The 17,883-nt window shown below is 43.3% G+C and overlaps 2 protein-coding genes across 3 annotated transcripts in view; one reads left to right on the plus strand and one right to left on the minus strand.

Moving 5' to 3' along the window:
* Nucleotides 1-627: 627 nt before the first annotated feature.
* On the minus strand, nucleotides 628-5,692 carry ROMO1 (reactive oxygen species modulator 1). Its single transcript, XM_073309991.1, has 3 exons — nucleotides 5,634-5,692; nucleotides 2,249-2,379; nucleotides 628-828 (listed from the first exon to the last, which is right to left on the minus strand). The coding sequence occupies exons 2-3, from the start codon at nucleotides 2,377-2,379 to the stop codon at nucleotides 720-722; spliced, it is 240 nt and encodes a 79-aa protein (XP_073166092.1). The 5' UTR covers nucleotides 5,634-5,692; the 3' UTR covers nucleotides 628-719.
* A 24-nt stretch (nucleotides 5,693-5,716) lies between these two features.
* The window catches only part of NFS1 (NFS1 cysteine desulfurase), a 29,343-nt gene continuing 17,176 nt past the window's right edge, over nucleotides 5,717-17,883 (plus strand). The window contains exons 1-7 of one of the 2 annotated variants that reach the window (XM_073309989.1): nucleotides 5,717-5,854; nucleotides 6,550-6,617; nucleotides 8,168-8,284; nucleotides 9,064-9,147; nucleotides 10,810-10,962; nucleotides 15,285-15,378; nucleotides 17,361-17,495. In XM_073309989.1, the coding sequence (XP_073166090.1) occupies nucleotides 5,755-5,854; nucleotides 6,550-6,617; nucleotides 8,168-8,284; nucleotides 9,064-9,147; nucleotides 10,810-10,962; nucleotides 15,285-15,378; nucleotides 17,361-17,495 (751 nt within the window). In that variant the 5' untranslated portion in view covers nucleotides 5,717-5,754. Of the gene's footprint in view, nucleotides 5,855-6,549; nucleotides 6,618-8,152; nucleotides 8,285-9,063; nucleotides 9,148-10,809; nucleotides 10,963-15,284; nucleotides 15,379-17,360; nucleotides 17,496-17,883 lie in introns of those variants that run through there. The other variant, XM_073309990.1, reaches the window with a different exon arrangement.

Raw genomic sequence — 17,883 nt, forward strand, 5'->3', positions numbered from 1 at the left:
AGAGCATGCCCTTCCTGGAGAAGGGGAGCTTAACAAAGGTAAAGCTGGCCCAAGAAGACAGGCTGCTAGAGACCGCTAGGAAGCCCAGTAGCCAGGGGAACCCAGCCCAAGGCAGTGACTAGCTTTCCCTTTCCCACCCCCTTGTTTATGGCAGATACCCTGCAGCCCTGAGAGAGGCTCTGGATATCTGCTCTCTGTCAGCACCTCAGAGCTGAACCTGAGGAGCAGTGCCAAGGACTGGAGATAATTAGACTTAGGAAGGATCTTGGAAACAAGCCCTACTCCTGCTGGGAACAGTGAGCTTGCTCACAAGTGGGGGACCCAGAGGCAAGAGACCGAAAGGTACAGTGGCCAAGCCCAGCCTGAGAACCAGCTGATTGTCGGAAGGTAACAGGGTGGCTCTCTTTGATCAGGTTTGCCTTATACTTCTATAATTCCAGATTTCAGGTTCCCTCTTCTCCACCTGTGGAAAGGGGCACTGTGTTTTGTCGCTGCTGTGGGCTGTTTCTTCATAAACACAGGCAGTGAGGAGTTCAGTAGAAAACACTGCAGTTACAATTTGTTGAGAGCGCACTAGCAGAGTCTTGTACTGCGTTTTATGATCTCACTAGGATTGAGCATTCAACATTTTAGATACCCAAAGATTTTATTATATTACATAGGTGGAATGATTGAACAGGGGCATTAGTCTTCAGGTTAAAAAAATCCCATGCTCCAGGTTAGCAGCGGATTCCCATGCCAATGGCCATGAATGTCCCAAACGTGCCACCACTTTGCATCATGGTTTTGCCAACTCCACCCATCAGTTCTCGTCCTCTCATGCCAATCCTGAAAGAGAGAAAACAGTTCAGGATTCAACACAGGCTGACCAAGGCCATTCTACTGCTGAAGTGACAATCCATCCCTGACAGACATTGGAAAGCATATTGGATTTTATCATCGGACTTTCTGTATCAGGTGACTGGCATGAGAGTTGGCTTCATTCACTTCTAGACTGTACAGACAACGTGCTTTTTAGGTTTTGGAGCACGTGACTTCAGGGTGCATGGGATGAGTGGGAGGGGAGAATGGCTGCAATCTCTTGTGGCTGTGATCCATTGGAAGGACTGGGAGGGGCAGCTTGCTCCTTTGTGGCTGTGACATGTCAGTTATATAGGCTCAGGATGAGAATTCACCACTCTGTATGTATGAAGTGCCAGAGGTGGAGAGACTCTGCAGCCTTGCAGCTGGGCCCTCCCTAGCTGCATGTGCTCAAGGCAGTGAGATTTACCTCATTTAAAGGGACATTATCAACTGAAAATGAAGTGGGAACTTTTAAAGCCCAAGTGAATCTTTGCTACAGCTGCATTTTTTTTCCTGTTTGCAAGAGGTTGGACAATAAAAATAAGCAAAGTGATTTTCTCTCTCAGGTTTTCCTGCTGCAATATATGCATGGAAACACTGCATGGAAAGTTTAATTGTTTGTAACCACTTGTGTGCATTGGGACTTTTAAAATGTGCTGGTTTATTTGCCACGAGTTTTATAAACATATGTTTTTACCTGAGTTAAATTTTGGGGCAAATTGAAGCAGCTAATGTCCCTTTAACCAAGTCAGATAAAAAACAATCTCTTATTGCTCCTTCAGATCATCCATGATTGCATTTCCTGCCAATATTGTGGTACCTATGAACAACATTCATTAGGTTTTGAAGAGGATCAAGGGGAGGGATACGTGGGGGATGTGTGTTTGTTTTTTTTTAAACAACTTTTAGAACAACTCATGGTTCTTGTTTCTCCCATTCAGTGTAAAGTCTTTGTCATATATCAGTGATGTTAGCTGAAGAGAATTCAAATAAGCGAATATATATTTTTGGTGTAAGATACTAAATATCCCATTGATCTACCAGTTCTTTATAATATTCCATGTACAGAGAAACACTGAACACCTCAGGATAACTACTCTCAACAAATGAGTCATTGAAATGCAATGAAAACAGTATGGAACAGGATGTAAAGACAACTGAAGGCCCTGCCGGCTGCCACATACAACCTCCAGTGCTAAGAGAACAGCTCTTTGTATGTGGCAAGCAAAAGCAGCTTGTCCAATATCTAATTCTATGACTTGGATGCTCCAAATCTTCAGCCTCGTTTAGAGTCACAGGTAGCATTCCATCTATGTTACCAAAATGGAACAAGGTCTTTAGATCTCCTTCCTCTGTCCCAGTTTCTCCTAGGACTGACATTTACAATTAACTGACTCCAACATACCTGAGGCAGGAAAATGTGCCAAACAGTGCCCCTGCCGCCATGCCAACAGCAAAGCCCATCATGAAGCCCATTTTCACTCTGTCAAAGCAGTTGGGCTGGGACTGTCCATATGGCCCCACAGTCACAGGCATCTGGAAAAGAAGCAAGACACTTAAACAAAAAAAAAAAACCCCCTCCCCCCCCCACCACCGACCCATCTCCTCCCGTGAATGACAAGCGTCCTGCTGCCCAACTGGATTGGACAGCAGCAGTTGTGAAGACACTATGTGCTTGAGGCCATATCTATACTGGAGAGTTTACAGTGGCACAGCTCTTCCAATACAGCTGCGCTGCTGTAAGACCTCTCGTGTAGCCGCTCTCTGCCAACGGAAGAGAGCGCTCCCGTCGGCACAGCACTGTCCACAGCGGCGCGTCTGTCAGTGTAACTTGTGTCGTTCAGAGGTGTGGTTTTTTTCACATCCCCGAGCGACAGGATTTATACCGACTGAAGTGGTAGGGTAGACTTAGGCTATGTCTACACTGCACTTTCATTGTTAAAACTTTTGTCGCTCAGAGGGTGTGAAAAACACACACCCCTGAATAACAAAAGTTTTAATGATGAAAAGCGCTGGAGTGAACAGCGCTTTGTCAGTGGAGAAGCTATTGCCCCTTGTTGGTGTGGTTTTATTTTGTCATCAGGAGAGCTCTCCCCTGGTAACAAAGGGGGGCTATGCTGCGCGTCTTACAACGGCAAAGCTTCAGCGGCATGGCTGTGCTACTGGAAGCTGTGCAGTGTAGACATAGCCATGGCCTGAGTCTCCTACAATTTAGGAGAGTGCATGTGCAAACTGAGTATTTGCATGCAAATGTGACTAGCTAGTTCTCTGTAACTGCTCATTCAGCTACCACTTATTAGCACCTAAAAAGACTTTTCTATAGAAATGTACAAGCAAAACACTGAGCAACCTTATTCCAGAGCCTCAGCTTTACTTTGTCTCCCCACCTTACAGTTCCCATTCCTAGACACACTGTCAGGGAACAGAGAAGGTTTTCACAGCCTTGCATCTTGGCCCAATACTGGGGACAGACGGAGCAAAAGGAGGACTGTCCTGATCACAGACTTGTTTTGCTCCCACACAAACCTTCACACCCCCATTAACAGTCACTATATTTCTGACAAAGGACTTGAGGGGACTCCGTTCAGTCTGAGAGAGTCGCTCCCTAATAAGCATTGCCTGGAGGGATTGTTGAAAGCAGAAATCCTTCCATCCCTGAACATACGGCATCCACAGCACTCCCACACACCCTACTGTCTGATGCATGAAACAGCCACCTCCCAAATTCCTAGCTCCTAGGCTATTATGTCGATTTCCCTCCCCCCCCCCCCCCCAAGAAAAATGGTCACCCATTCAGAGCAGGGGGAAAAAAATCTGACAGGACTTCACTTTCTGTAACAAAGATTCACATTAAGGTTCCCCTGTGCTCAACACTGTATGTGAATTTCAGTACTTGCAAAGGGTGCTGGCTGACAGCTCTGGAGATTGTGGTTCTTTTCATTCCCAGAACACACAGTATGGGCAACTGTCGTGCACCATTCTCCACATTGCCCCATTGATATGCTGCTGCCTGCTAGAGAGACCACTTTTAGGAATTCGAGTAGAGTTCAGTTGCCATACTTGCTCAATCGGTGGTGGTGCATGTCCAGTATGAACGGGACTAAGACTAATAACTCATTTTACATGGGGCACTGGTCAGTCATCTGATGATAATAACTTTCAGGTACTACCAACCTGAGCTGAAACTGAATGATGACCTTGTAATTGAAAGGCTCGGTATTCCTTTTCTAATCTGCCAATGAGCCATCCAGTCTCCCTAATATCTACATTTAATAGGCACTCAATTATTGGATTAGAGAGAATTTCTAATAGCTTGGACTTCCCCTGCCCAATACGGTGCAGACAAATGGCATTTTGAAACAATGAGCAAAGGTAAAGGAGGAGGAGGTAAAGGAGAGGAACAATTAGATAAGAGGCGGACTTTACAATGCGTCGGCATGTGCAAATGCACTGGACTAACATGACAGATGCAAAAACAAACACCTATTGCATAATTCTGGACTACTGATAATAAATAATAATCTTACTTAGCTCACATATTTAACAGGATGGTGGTGAACAGCATAACAGATGTCTGGCATTAAACGACTGTCCAGACAACAAATTATAGTGTTTTAAAACTGAGTTAGCTAGCATAATTTCTAACCCCCTTTTACATTTAGTATAGATACAATTAGCACCTTTAATTTGGCTGGTCATGTTATAACCTGGAGGGAGCCTGCACTAAATGTAAAAGGAGATTTCAAATTATGTTCGCTAACCAGATTTGAAAAAGTATTTTCATTGTCCAAATGGACACTAATAAACTCTCCCTGCTCCCTCCAGTCCCTAGGACTCAAATGCTCACACTTTGTCAGTGAAAATCAGAAATACTATATATATTCATAATTTGTTACAAATTGGGCTCAGATTTTGACAGCTCATTCTTACAAACATCAGTCTAGGTTTTATGCTTCTTTTTCTGTTCCTACCAAGTATCATAAACTCTCTACATTCTGCATTCACAGTTGGCAGATATATTTGGCCAACAGACAGAAATTACTAGTTTTATTATGTCCCTCCTCCCAAAAAAACCCAAGGTAGAGACGTAAAACTGCCTCCATCCAGCAACCAAAACTGCTCATCTGAAGGCTGCAAAAAAATCCTTGAACTGCCTGTTGCTTTTTAAACTCAGTGGTATTATTCTAACCAGGACAAACATAGTCTCCTTGGCCATAAAGCATTTTGCGTGATGCCCAGAACACAAAGAGTGTCCTTCTCCAGCAAGTTTCACTCACATAAAGAAGCATGTACAGAAAATTGTCAGTGACTGGACATTTCTGAGCAGCTACGCTGCGAACGGCTTTGGCCAGAGCAGAGAAGAGGCTGCTTCCGTTCCCCTACCTTGTCCCAAGAGGGGCATGGTCAGTAATGGAGACTAGGAAGAAATGTAATGAGCTACAGCAGCAAGCAATAAAGCTTCCATCGGGAAGGAGCCTGGGCAGTCTAGCTCAGAGAGGAAACGGTCGGAACAGAGCATGAGAGAGGCAGCCAGAGGCGTCCCCGCCCTGGAGGGGGCCAGGCCCCGGCTCGCTCCGTCACAGAGGGGCTCGGAGACTGTAGAGGAGCCTGCGGAACTCACGGCCACGGGACACTGGTGCGGCCCCCAGCTTGGCAGGGCTGGGGCAAGCCCTGGCGCCTGCACCGCGCGAGCCGGGACCCTGCGGCCACCGGCTGGGGAAGCTCCGCGGGGCCCGGCTGATCCCAGGCTCTCCGTGGCCCGCTCCCGGGGGCGCCGGAGGACCCCTCACCTCGCTCCTCGCCTCCGCCCAGCACGCTCCAGTCTCTCCGTCACTTCCGGCGCGCTGCGATGACGACACGCGGGTCGGGGTGAAAGCGCAGGGGCTGTTTCCGGGCTTGGCTGGGGCCGGGATGCTGCTGGTGCTGCGGAGGGCGGCGGCGTTGCCGAGGCTGCGCGGGCTCGGGGGGCCGCCGGCCCGGCGGCTCTCGGGGGCGGCCCGGCGCCATGGGGGTGAGCGGGGCGAGTCCGCGCGGGGCCGGGCGCGGAGCGGAGCCCGGGGGCCTGGCGGGGCTCAGGGGCGGCGGCAAAGGTGCCGAGCAGTCGCGGGGACCGGGGGCTGCTCGGCTTGGCCCCGCCGGCGTGTGGTGCCTGGCGGGCGCGGGGCGGGGATGGCCCGTGAGAAGGGAGCCCCCTGGGTCTAGTGCTAACCTGGCCTCAATTCCCCGCCCCCCCGCGGTCCCCCTGAGTCCCTCGGGCCGGGCTCTCTGTGCCCCCGTTGTCCCCTGTGAACGGGGGCCATGGCCCACCCGAGTGTCGTGACGGGCTTGTCAGACACAGCAGCGACGGCGGCCGGAGAAGCACCTCCGAGAGATGCATCACGCCTGATGTTTCTTTTTTTGCACGCCGTGCTGCCTGCTCCCCTGGGCGGGCTGGAAAGCCAGTTGCCAGAATGCAGGGCGCGTCCTTCTCCCCTCTCCTAGCAGCGCAGATCGTGACTGGTTCTCCTTTGGAGCGCCAGACGTGGTGCATGTTCTCATTAGAAAGGTTCCAAGCTCTCTGTGGGTTCCCTGATTTCTTTTCCTGCACTGCTGTCCGCTCCTGTTGTTGGAAAGTTTTGCTTGTCTTCTCTCCTTTGCATTGCGTCTTTACTTGTCCCTTGTGCTTGCTGTGCATTTATCACTATAGTGTCTTTTTTTTTCCTCTAGAAAAAGGTCTTGATGAAGAATCCCTGCTCCGGCCATTGTATATGGATGTCCAGGCAACTACTCCACTGGTTGGTGAAATTATGTGAACATACACTAGTGCCCTAGAATGAATCCTGTAGTTGTAACCAGATGGGGTACATGCATAATGGGTAGGGATAAGATGTCATAGATTCTGTGACTTCCAGAGATCTCCATGACACTGTCTGCCTGAGCCGCAGCTCTTGGGAGGGCGTTGTGGATGCAGAATCCTCCCACCTCAGCCAGACTTGGGCTCTCATCCCCCACCCCTCAAGCTTCAGTCATCCCCCATCAGCTCCTCACCCCTATTACTTTTAGTAAAAGTCACAGACAGGTCACGGACTGCTGTTAATTTTTTTGTTTTTTGCCAGTGATCTGTGACTTTTACTAAAAACAACCAAGATAAAATCTTAACCTTAATGATGGGGAATGCAGATTTCCATGAGCAAATCAGAGTGCTCATGAGTAATTCTGGGAAGAGCTGTATTCTTTTAGTGCAGTACTCTTGCCAGAAGAATGATCACTTTGTAATGAAGCCCAATATCTGCTCTTCCTTGTTTGTTCTTGATGTGTCGTTCCTTCCCACACTGAATCCTTCTATTAGCTTCCTTTTCTTACCACATGAAACTCAAGCTTCGTGTTCTCATAGTGTACATAATCTCATGCCCAATTACATCTTGGCTTTCCCCAGCACCCACTTCTTCTCACTGCACTCTTCCCAAGGAACGTTGAAAACACGGAGGGATTGAGAAGAGACTGCCTTATTTGTGCTTAAAAGAAAGTCCAGTGTTTACACAATTTAAGGCACTCACTATCTTTGTTGATGTGGTGATAAGCATCTCCATTCAGTGCTACACCAAAGTAACTTTAACGATGGTCTGCAACTAAAATTCTAACCTTGTACTTCAGTAACAGTTGAGGAGCAGGTCTTTCTCCAGAAGTCTCGTCTTCTTCACTCAGCATAATTTTATTATGGCCAGAATGTCTTTCATCAACACTTATATATTGTGAGGTTTAATAATTAGAAATCTCTTTATATTCCTGGGGGAAACATACAATAAATGTACCTTGAGGTGGTGGCTATTATCAAGTACTGTCTTGTCATGTCATTTGAATTACATGCATTCTGAAGTGATGAAAGGTCATCTTGGAGAAAATGTAAAACTTTTCCAGTGACCCTTAGGGGGTCTTGTGTTTCTTCTGCTTAGAAAGTCCTTGCTGTTCTGAGCAGGGCTTTGGAGCTATGCTCCGGCTCTGCTCCAGCTCCAGGCAAAAACTGGCAGCTCCACTGCTCCGGAGCTGCTCTGCCCTCCAGCTCCGGGCTCCACTCCAAAGCCCTGCTTCTGAGACAGATTTCTGGTATAGTTCAAGGTTTGACTTGTAAGATTGTGTTGGATGTTATTAGCAAACGTTTGCCAGTCACCGGATAGGTTAATATAGTGCATATGCAAAATGTTTGTGCATTTACAGTAGTTTGGAATAAGCTGACTGCTGTCCTGGGATAAAGCAGAGCAAATATATTGGAGGGGAAAGAAAGAGGGAGGAAAAACAAAATGATTTTTCTCTACCTTTTAAAAAAAAATAGTCTCTTGTCTTCTAGGACCCCAGAGTTTTGGACAGCATGCTCCCTTATCTAATGCACTCCTATGGAAACCCACATTCCAGGACTCACGCCTATGGCTGGGAGAGTGAGTCTGCTATGGAACGAGCCAGACAGGTGAGGCTTTTCAGCCCCATCACAGAACTTAAATACGTTTTCCTGTTCCTAAACTAGTTGCTTAAAAAATAAAAAATCCCCACCCCCATAATTCTGGTTTAGTTCCTAGGAGGCAAGATTTGGCAACTTGATCTCTAGCAACTTAAGAGTTTACTATGTTATGTATAGTTTGGCAAATGCAAAACAAAACACATATTTTATATTAAAGCAATTTAAGTGGTGGAAGTAAATGACTTGGGGATCTGTCGCGGGGAGGCTTTCCAAAGCTCCTCAGGGGTTTGAAAGTCCATGGGACTTGTCATGCTAAGTCCCTGTGGCAGCTGTGAAAACTCCCCCTCGGGCATGTATCTGCCATTGCGCTAACTAGACGATCTTCACATTTTAATACAAGAAGCTAGGTGAATGGATTTTTGCTTTGGTGAGTTTTACATAAGTTAAAGTTTGGGTGTATTTTGGTTGCATATGGGATATATTGCATACTGAATACACTGAATATGTGTTGCATATTTTATTTTCCCATCCCTTCAGGAGGATTTATGTTCACAACAAGTAGTAGTGTTGAATGCGAATGACCTGTGCAAATCCTCCTCCACATTAAAAGAGAAAGTACATGTGTATAATGCCATTTTTAAACACAGTATCTATAATCCTGTTTAGGTTGGGCTAGTATTGGGGTAGAGGAGATGTTCTGGGAGATGCTGCACATATTCTCTGTGTGTGATTAACTCAATTTTCATGTTTTAAAATAGCAAATAATATTTTTATTTTGTTTTAAACAGCAAGTTGCATCATTAATAGGAGCAGATCCTAGAGAGATTATTTTTACCAGTGGCGCTACAGAATCAAATAATTTAGCAATTAAGGTAAATGTCTGGTTTATACTACAACTGATATATACTAAATTACTTTGAAATCTGTAATGGTTTGGGGTTTAAGTCCTGTTGTTGAGCTGCCAGTGATCAAAGATTCTAGTGGAAGGCTTGGTATCTTTGTTTTGTTACATTCCTAGTTTGACCAACTTGTAACATGAAGGAATGGATTGCCATGCCACAGTATAGCTGGAGGGAGTGGTGGGCTAGCGCTGGTGTGGTGAGCAGGAGCAAGCTGGCTCTGACCCATGTTTTGGAGCAGGTGCAGTACTTTGCCTATTCCTTAAAATGAAGAAATGTTTGAACTGTATTGAAATCCCCCACAATTAACCTAGCTGTTCCAGCAAATTCCTTTGGGCCTGAAATTTTCCATTCTTGGTGTTGGAGCAAAGGTGACTTTTTTTTCCCTTCAAGCGTGAGGAAAATCAGTTTAACTGTTTTTGATATTTGCACGTGGGGATTAAAAATCCATTTGTCCCAGATGAAGTTTTGTGCTCATTTTACCAAAATTTTGATCATAAAGAGTGGCTGAAATCTTGATTATCAATCTTTTTCCAAAGTTTTTGATCTCACAGGTGATTATTTTCCTTGTTAATATTTAGAAGATTTTTCATTATATATTATATCCCGCCAAAGAAGGAGAAAATTATAAATCCTCACCTAATAAATACTTTCAGAATTCCAAAGCTATATATTTTTGGAAGCAATTGTAACTAACCAAATGGTCTATTTTAACGCAAGTAATATTTGTAGATTATAATTGTGAAAGGATAGTGATTGTCTCAGGAGGGACTGGGATGTTGGGTTATCTCCTCACTGCCTCTTAATATTGAATTTTGATTTGCATATAATTAAAGTTTACTGGAGTGTTGTGGCTAATTCTCTTCATAAGTAGAGCCCTACCAAATCTGTGGCCATGAAAAACGCATCATGGACCATGAAATCTGGTGTTTTGTGTGCTTTTACCCCATACTATTCAGATTTTTGGGGGGAGACCAGTGTTTCTCAAACTAGGGCTCCTGACCCAAAAGGGGGTTGCAAGGTTATTTAGGGAGTATTGCCACCCTTACTTCTGTGCTGCTTTCAGAGCTGGGCGGCCGGGGAGTGGTGGCTGTTGACCAAGGGCCAAGCTCTGAAGACCTTAGCACAGAAGTAAGAGTGGCAATATCATACCATGTCATCCTTACTTCTGCGCTGCTGCTGGCAGCAGCTCTGCCTTCAGGGCTGGGCTCCCGGCCACCCGCCACCACTCTCTGGCCACCTAGCTCTGAAGACATCGCCACCGCCAGCAGCAGTGCAGAAGTAAGGGTAGCAGTACCACAACCCTCTCCAATAACCTTTGACCCCCCCCCAACTCCTTTTATGGTCAGGACCTCTACAATTACAACACTGTGAAATTTCAGATTTAAATATCTGAAATAATGAAATTTGATTTTTAAAATCCCATGACTGTAAAATTGGCCAAAATGGACCGCATATTTGGTAGGGCTCTAGTCATAAGAGACTTTGTCCCATTAGCCTTTCAGACTGTGCCATGCTGAGTGATCCTGGGAGAAACTTCCTTTTGCTTGGCATTCTTCCCCTTTCAATTTATATAAATTGCTACTTTTAAGCAATTTCATGGCCATTTTATTTTTCATTTAATGTGAACACCAGGGTGTTGCAAGATTCTATAAATCCCGAAAGAAGCATATAATTACAACTCAGACAGAACACAAGTGTGTGCTGGACTCTTGCCGTTATCTGGAGGCTGAAGGCTTTCGTGTCACATACTTGCCTGTTAAAGAAAATGGGCTCATAGATTTAAAGGTAAGTTGCCTGTTAGCAAACATGTAAAAATTCTCCACATAGCACTATCACCTTAGAGGCCTCAGCATCAGTTTTGCTGAAGCATTGCTCTTACACAAAAAACAATTTGATGATCTGTTCCAAATTATTAAGAGACAAAAGAATAGAAGTCACACCCGCCAAGTTTTTAAGAGCAGTGTGCCACTTTGGAGAAAACTGTGTCTCTGCCATTCTAGTTTATTTCTTTAATTATGGATTCCTGGAGTAAGAGAATGAATGTCATTAAAAGACAGAGGGTTTAGTGATATTGTGGTGGAATAGTAGTCCCACAATAGATTTTCATTTTAGTTGGGAAGGAATCCTTCTATAAATCTTTGTTTTGATTTAAAGGATGAATTTGAGATGCTTATTGTAGTTTATGAACTGCTTGAAATTTTAGGGCATTTTGCAGGGGAAAAAAACGAACGTTTGAAGTTAGCTATACCTTTCAAAAAAGGACCATCTCATCAAAACATTTCCAGTGTCCAACACTTGTTTTGGATTTCTTTTAAACACATAGTAGAGCAGTCTGAAATTAAATGCATGTAGTTCTTTGCTTTGAGTAGTTGTGAAAATAGCAACATGTTTTATATGAATGGTTATTCAGTTATTAAAATAGTACTGTTTGGGTGTTGACATAAGAGTTCCATTGACACAATGTTACTGATAACATAAGCATAAAAGTTATGTTGATGCAATCACAGAGGGTTTAGGATGAAGCAGGGTACAACACTGAATGCTTACTGTGGTACTAGAGGAATTCAGAAGGTGCAATTGTAACCCGTGCTAACACAATATGGCTCAGTTGCCCCCTACCTTTCTTCATGTATTGAAAGGGTGTGTGTGTGTGTGTGTGTGTGTGTGTGTGTGTGTGTGTGTGTGAGTGAGAGAGAGAGAGAGAGAGAGAGTGAGAGAGCAGTATTGGTTCCTTTTTTCTAACTGAGCATGAAGGAGTTTCTGCCTTTCACATACATCATTCTTTCCTCTCAAGGTTCTCTTCTGTGCTATGTTATTGCTCAAGTAACAGGGAAGCTGCCGGGAGTTTCAGAGAGAGAGAGCTCTTTGATGCTTGCTTTGGTCTTTTCCCTTTTGGTTTTGATTCCCTCTTTTGCTCAGGACTTGAGCAAAACTCAGGTAGTCTCCACTGGGTTTAGACAGATATGGTTCCCTCATCTTGGAAGTTATGTGACACCAAGGATTTTCTTGAACCTGTGTCCAAACTAATCTCTTATGCGGTATTAGAACTCCACTTGACTCCTGCTAGGAGTTGATGCATCTCTTCTTCTCCTCCCCCCGCCCCCCCTCCCTGCCCCCAGTCTTCTTTTTGGTAAAGTCTTGCTCCCTTGGCTTCTTCCTGAAGCTGACAGAGCATCTGGGAGTCTAGGCACCAATTGTTTTGTTTATTTCTTTTGAACAAAATACTCGGGTACAAAATTACAGGAATGACCAAGTATGTTGTGCGGGTGGAGGAGTGGTACTACAAATGAAAGGAAGCACAGATTCAAATATAGTAAAAATATTAAATGAATCAAACAGTAACATAGAATCTCTATAAAAAGAGTATAGCAGTAGGAATATACTCCTGACCAGGATGGTGACTGGCTGCAAAATGCTCGAGGAGATTAGAGGCCATAAAAATTGGAAAAAATAGAGTTATTTAGGAGTATGAGGAGCTTTATATGAGGAGAGATTAAAAAGATGGACTGTTCAGCTTAGAAAAGAGACAGATAAGTGGGGATATGATAGAGATCTAAACAATCATGAATGGTGTTGAGACAGTGAACAAGGAAGTGTTATTTACTCCTTCACATAACACCAGAACCAGGGATCACCTGATGAAATGAATAGGCAGCAGGTTTAAAACAAACAAAAGGAATTACTTCTTCACACAGTGCCCTGTCAGGCTGTGGAACTCATTGCCGGGGGATGTTGTGAAGACTAAAAGTACAACTGGGCTCAAAAAAGAATGAGACAAGTTCATGGAGAATAGGTCCGTCAGTGGCTGTTAGCCAGGATGTTCATGGATGCAACCCCATGCTCTGGGTGTTCCTAAACCTCTGAGTGCCAGAAACTGGGACTGGACGACGGGATGAATCACACTATAAATTGCCCTGTTCTGTTCATTCCTTCTGACGCATCTGGCACCCGCCACTGTTGGAAGAAATGATACTGGGCTAGATGGACCATTGGTCTGACCCAGTAGGGCTGTTTCCTTTTGTAATGGTCTGTTGGCTTTTATGGCTGCTGCTACTTTAGAACGATGGTTCCCCTCTACAGCCTCATGTTATAGTACAGGCAATTAAAGCTTTTGTTTCGGTTCCCCTAGGCTTCCCCCTCTCCGCCTGAGTGATAAGCATCTATGCTGGGCTTTGTGATCCACCACCTCCCATTCAGTTGTACACGTTCCAATCATGCCGTTTCCCATCTTACGCAAAACCTAAGTAAATGGCATACAGTGGGGTGCAGTAGGCCTTGATGTATGAATTATTGGTGAGATTCTGTGGCCTGTGCAATGCAGAACATCAGACTAGATGTTATGAATGGTTTCTTCTGGCTTTAAAAATGTATTAATCTATGAATTCTTCCCTCCCAGCCTCAGGCTGCAATACTTGGGTTTCGGGCCACTGGATACCCATTATTACTTGGGGGGGTATTCTGCTACACAGGGCTGTCAACCTTACCTCTGGGCCAGATCCCCAGCTTTGAGTGATACCTTTCATGTTCTTTTGCACGTAATGCATAATTGTTAATCTTGCTGTCAGATAACTCTGCTGACCGTAATCTACCTTTTCCCCCCTTCTCTTCCTCCCTTGTGGAATAATTTTCTTGAATTCAGAGGACTTATAATTTGTTTAGACGTGTTACGTATGGTTGTTTTTTTGTTTGTTTTTTTTTAAATTAATAAAATACACTAGAAACAAGCTGGCATGAATGTAACTGTGACAAGCGTAGCAAAGATTTCATGGCTGTGACCTGGTCAGACATTGTTGTTCATGCGAATATTAAATTATATAGAAATTAAACAATCCTGCTGCTTTTATTTATATATAACTAGTATTACTGCCAATTGTGAAAATGGGTTGTTTTTTGACTGATAGATGTGTGTGTTGGTGATCGATGTTGTTCTGCCTGAGCCTTCTCTATCTCCTTTTAGAATGTCTGTCAGTGAATTGAATCAGGATTTATTCCAACACTTCCATAATTTTTATTTGTAGTGCCAGAGAACTACAGGAACTTAACGGAATGTAATTTGCTATCAAAACTGAAGCTAAGTGTTGGGTCTGTATGATGGGAAACGGAGTCACACATCCACCCAATTGAGGCTTAATCAGTTTTGCCTTTATTTTAATACACTTATTGTGTCTGGACATACATGGAATAGTTAAATGGGCCCAAGTTACACATTTTGGGGATCCAAAAAGTCCCTCCTTCTTCCAGGGTGGTCATCAGCTCCCTTGATCTCTTGGTCTGGTCCTTCAGTTTTGTTCATCAGTTTCTGATATGGCTTTTCTCCAGCCTTGGGTCCATTTTTACATGTATTCTAATACGTTTTCACATGCTCCATTACATAATTTTCCTCCAGTCTGCATTCAACGCATTCATTATCCATTGACTTGTACATAACCCATACATATTCATCTGCAAGCATTAATCACCTAATGTCTATAATTTTCTTGCTGAATTTGCAGTTTTGGGATTGTGTTGCCCTCGGTCCCAGAAAAAGGGAGTTTTTGGTTATCAGTTTGTACCTCTTACTTACTTCTTCCAACATGACACACTATTTATCTTGTCAACAGTATCATTTTACACAAATCAGCAAATTATATAAAAGAGAAATTTACAAAAAATACCCTCATGCCAGGCAAAGCCTTGGCCTGTGTATTGCCTTATCTTATACTTCCTCTATATCCATAATTACAATTTATTAAATATATAGCTAACAATGAATCTTATTTTATTATTAGCAATCTTCCATTTCAATGTTAGATCAGTATCTGTCTTGTCTTATAGTATATTATCCTCCCTCTTAATCTGTTAAAAGGGGAATTTTAGAAAGCACAAAGTTCAATGTCAGCATTTCTTATCTTCTGCAAACACATATTTGTCAGGGTTTTTATTTTACTCAAAGTCCAAAAACTTTGTACTTTTGGATAGCCAAATCTTATCAGTGTTTTTCCTGTTAAAATGTTTTAGGTACTCTGGTTTTTAGGCCTTGGGTTTTAACACTAAACAGTAGGCGGCTTTTGCTTGTACTTTTAGTTACGTCAGGCACTACATCTGTGTCTTTTCAACGTTTTCACCAGGAACTGGAGGATGCACTCCAACCAGACACAAGCTTGGTGTCCATAATGACTGTGAACAATGAAATCGGAGTAAAGCAGCCAATTAGGGACATTGGTAAGTAGGCACTGGCTTCCAGCAACCTAATATAAATGAGACTGACTTGAAAAATGGTATCTTCTGCTTTATTTATTTATATATATATATGTAATATAACTACACATGTGGTTCATTATGAAAAATGTTCGGAAGACCAAATAACCAAACTTGTCCAGTTTTAGCAATAAAATTGGCTAACAGTACGGGAAAAGAGTTACTACATTACTACATTCTGAGAAGCTGTTTCTCACAGCATGCCAAATGACCTTATATAGAAGGTATGCTCCCCAAAATATGCCCCACAAACTTGCTGTATTTATAGTTACTTGTTTACAAGTTAAAACCACTCTGCATGTCACCCAAGGCTAAAATTCACCAATCAATTAGTTTTTAGCTTCATTTTCTGGTACGACAGTGTATCCCTTATCTCTTGCTTTTGAACACAGTATTCCAAACCAGTTGGGCCATGAAGGAGCGCTCTGCTTAGTACCAGGGTAGAACACTCATGTATCTTGATTTTGATAGGATTTATATTCACTAATGCCACATGCTGTATTTAGCTTTGCAGGGTGTTGTGGGGGAGAGAGCTCTTGACATGAGTGAGTGTAATACAACTTAAAGTTAAGATTATATAATGTTGATCTGATGTGTAATACATATCAATAATTTGTGCAATATATATGAAATATGCCTTGGCTAATAGTTCTAAAAAGGCATATTAGTGTAATATCAGGTGTAATGAAACTGGGCCCTAAGGAAGCTACATTATTTTGAAGGACCAGAAGCAATCCATTGGCCTGTCTTGCCTGAGACTGTTTTGATGATGGTTTTGCTGTCTCAAACAATATGTTCTGAAATCGTTTAACAATGTAAACTAAAACTGCATCTGATATTTTTAACAGGGAGTTGTTACAGTCACATAGCCTTATAATGAGAGTGAGGTGCGCTGTTTTCTGCTCCTACCTGGCTTTTGCAATTTAAAGCAAAGCTTCGCTATTGGCAGCCAAAATTACTACTTGTTCGCAATAATCTGAAATACACACATTGTGTGTTGGAGAATCCTAGGGAACAGTCATGCAAAATGAGACCTAGAAATGAGTCAGCTGTGGATCAAATGAGAGTTCACTATGATCTGGCAGGAAAAAATGGTCACTGTTGATCACTCTGTCCGGGGGCCCATCATGTCATCGGGTGGTAATAGCTTCTCTCTCTGCAGATATGGTTCAGCTACAGTTGGAATATTGCTCACTTCTGGGCACCAGAAAGTTACTGTCCGTCTGGAGAAAGCTCAGAGAAGAGCAACCACAGTGAGGTGGGAACTGAGAGTATTGCTTCTGTTTTTTGAGGAACGATTAAAAGCTAAATTTGCACAAGTTGGCTAAGTGACAACACAGTGGGGAATGAATCATAAGCATACAGATACTTGATAAGTATGGACACTAAGGAAGGAGAGGAATTATATTCGCCTGATAAATGGAATAGTCTTAAAATAAAAGGGAATTAAGAAGTGGAAAATCTAGGTGGACTACCAGGAGAACTTCCAAAGGCAGATCTGCCAGGTTGTGAATAGACTTTCCCAAGGGAAGTGATAGAAGCCCCCATTGCTTAAGACAAAAGAGTAAACTCAGCCATGCACTGGCAGATACGCTGTAGTTCCATAGGGAACAGTCCTGCATTTGACAAGATGACATTTTTGCCTCTGACTTCTATGATAAGGAAGCAATTTGTAGCCTTTCTGTTGCTTCTAAATTTCAGCTAGTTCTAGCCTCGAGCCATGTACAACTAAGCTTGGGTAAGTATCAGCTGGAATAGCTGCAAAATAGTCCATAGACAACTGACTAAAAAATTAAAACAACCTAAGAGTACTCATTTCTTCTCCCTTTTCCCTGCAAAACTGCTCCTGCTCCCTGCAAGGTGACACTTTTCAGGTACGTTAATGCATTTAATGAGATAAGTAACTAACTGTCTTGTTTGTTGCTGTTGTGGTGGTCTTATCCCAGGTCAGATCTGCAGCTCTCGTAAGGTTTTCTTCCACACTGATGCTGCCCAGGCAGTTGGTAAAATCCCCATGGATGTCAATGATATGAAAATTGACGTAATGAGCATCAGTGGCCATAAAATCTATGGTCCAAAAGGTATTTATTGATTGGTTTTTTTAAGGGTTTGATGTTTACCCAAGCTTGTCTTGGGGTTGCTTTGTTTCAGCATGCGTTCTGTGAATTGTTCTGATCATTTATAAACTGTTCATACTCTTCTTGAATGAACAGAGTTTTTCAGTAATCATTTAACCAATCCTAGCATATTTGGATTATATATTCTAGTATTTTTTGTCTTTTTAAATGCAAAAGAGGCAAAATTTTCCAAAGGGCCCTGTGACTAGCATGAAGACTCTGACAGAGCATGTGTGCGCTAAGGCCTGTGTGTGTCTCTTTTCTGCCACAGACTTAATCCATGCTCTCTTCCTGCTGTTGAGAAGCAAACAGTTTCCATTAGTGCCCAGTTTCTCTTCAGAGTGCTCTCATA

The sequence above is a fragment of the Lepidochelys kempii genome, chromosome 13 (assembly GCF_965140265.1).
Source record: "Lepidochelys kempii isolate rLepKem1 chromosome 13, rLepKem1.hap2, whole genome shotgun sequence".
In the NCBI taxonomy this organism is placed as follows: Eukaryota; Metazoa; Chordata; order Testudines; family Cheloniidae; genus Lepidochelys; species Lepidochelys kempii.

Bases quoted from the DNA above. Each gene is read 5' to 3' on its own strand.
- ROMO1 (XM_073309991.1), bottom strand. From the start codon at position 2,379: ATGCCTGTGACTGTGGGGCCATATGGACAGTCCCAGCCCAACTGCTTT. The intron at 829-2,248 runs GTATGTTGGAGT...TCTCTCTTTCAG, and splicing joins GGCACATTTTCCTGCCTCAG to GATTGGCATGAGAGGACGAG.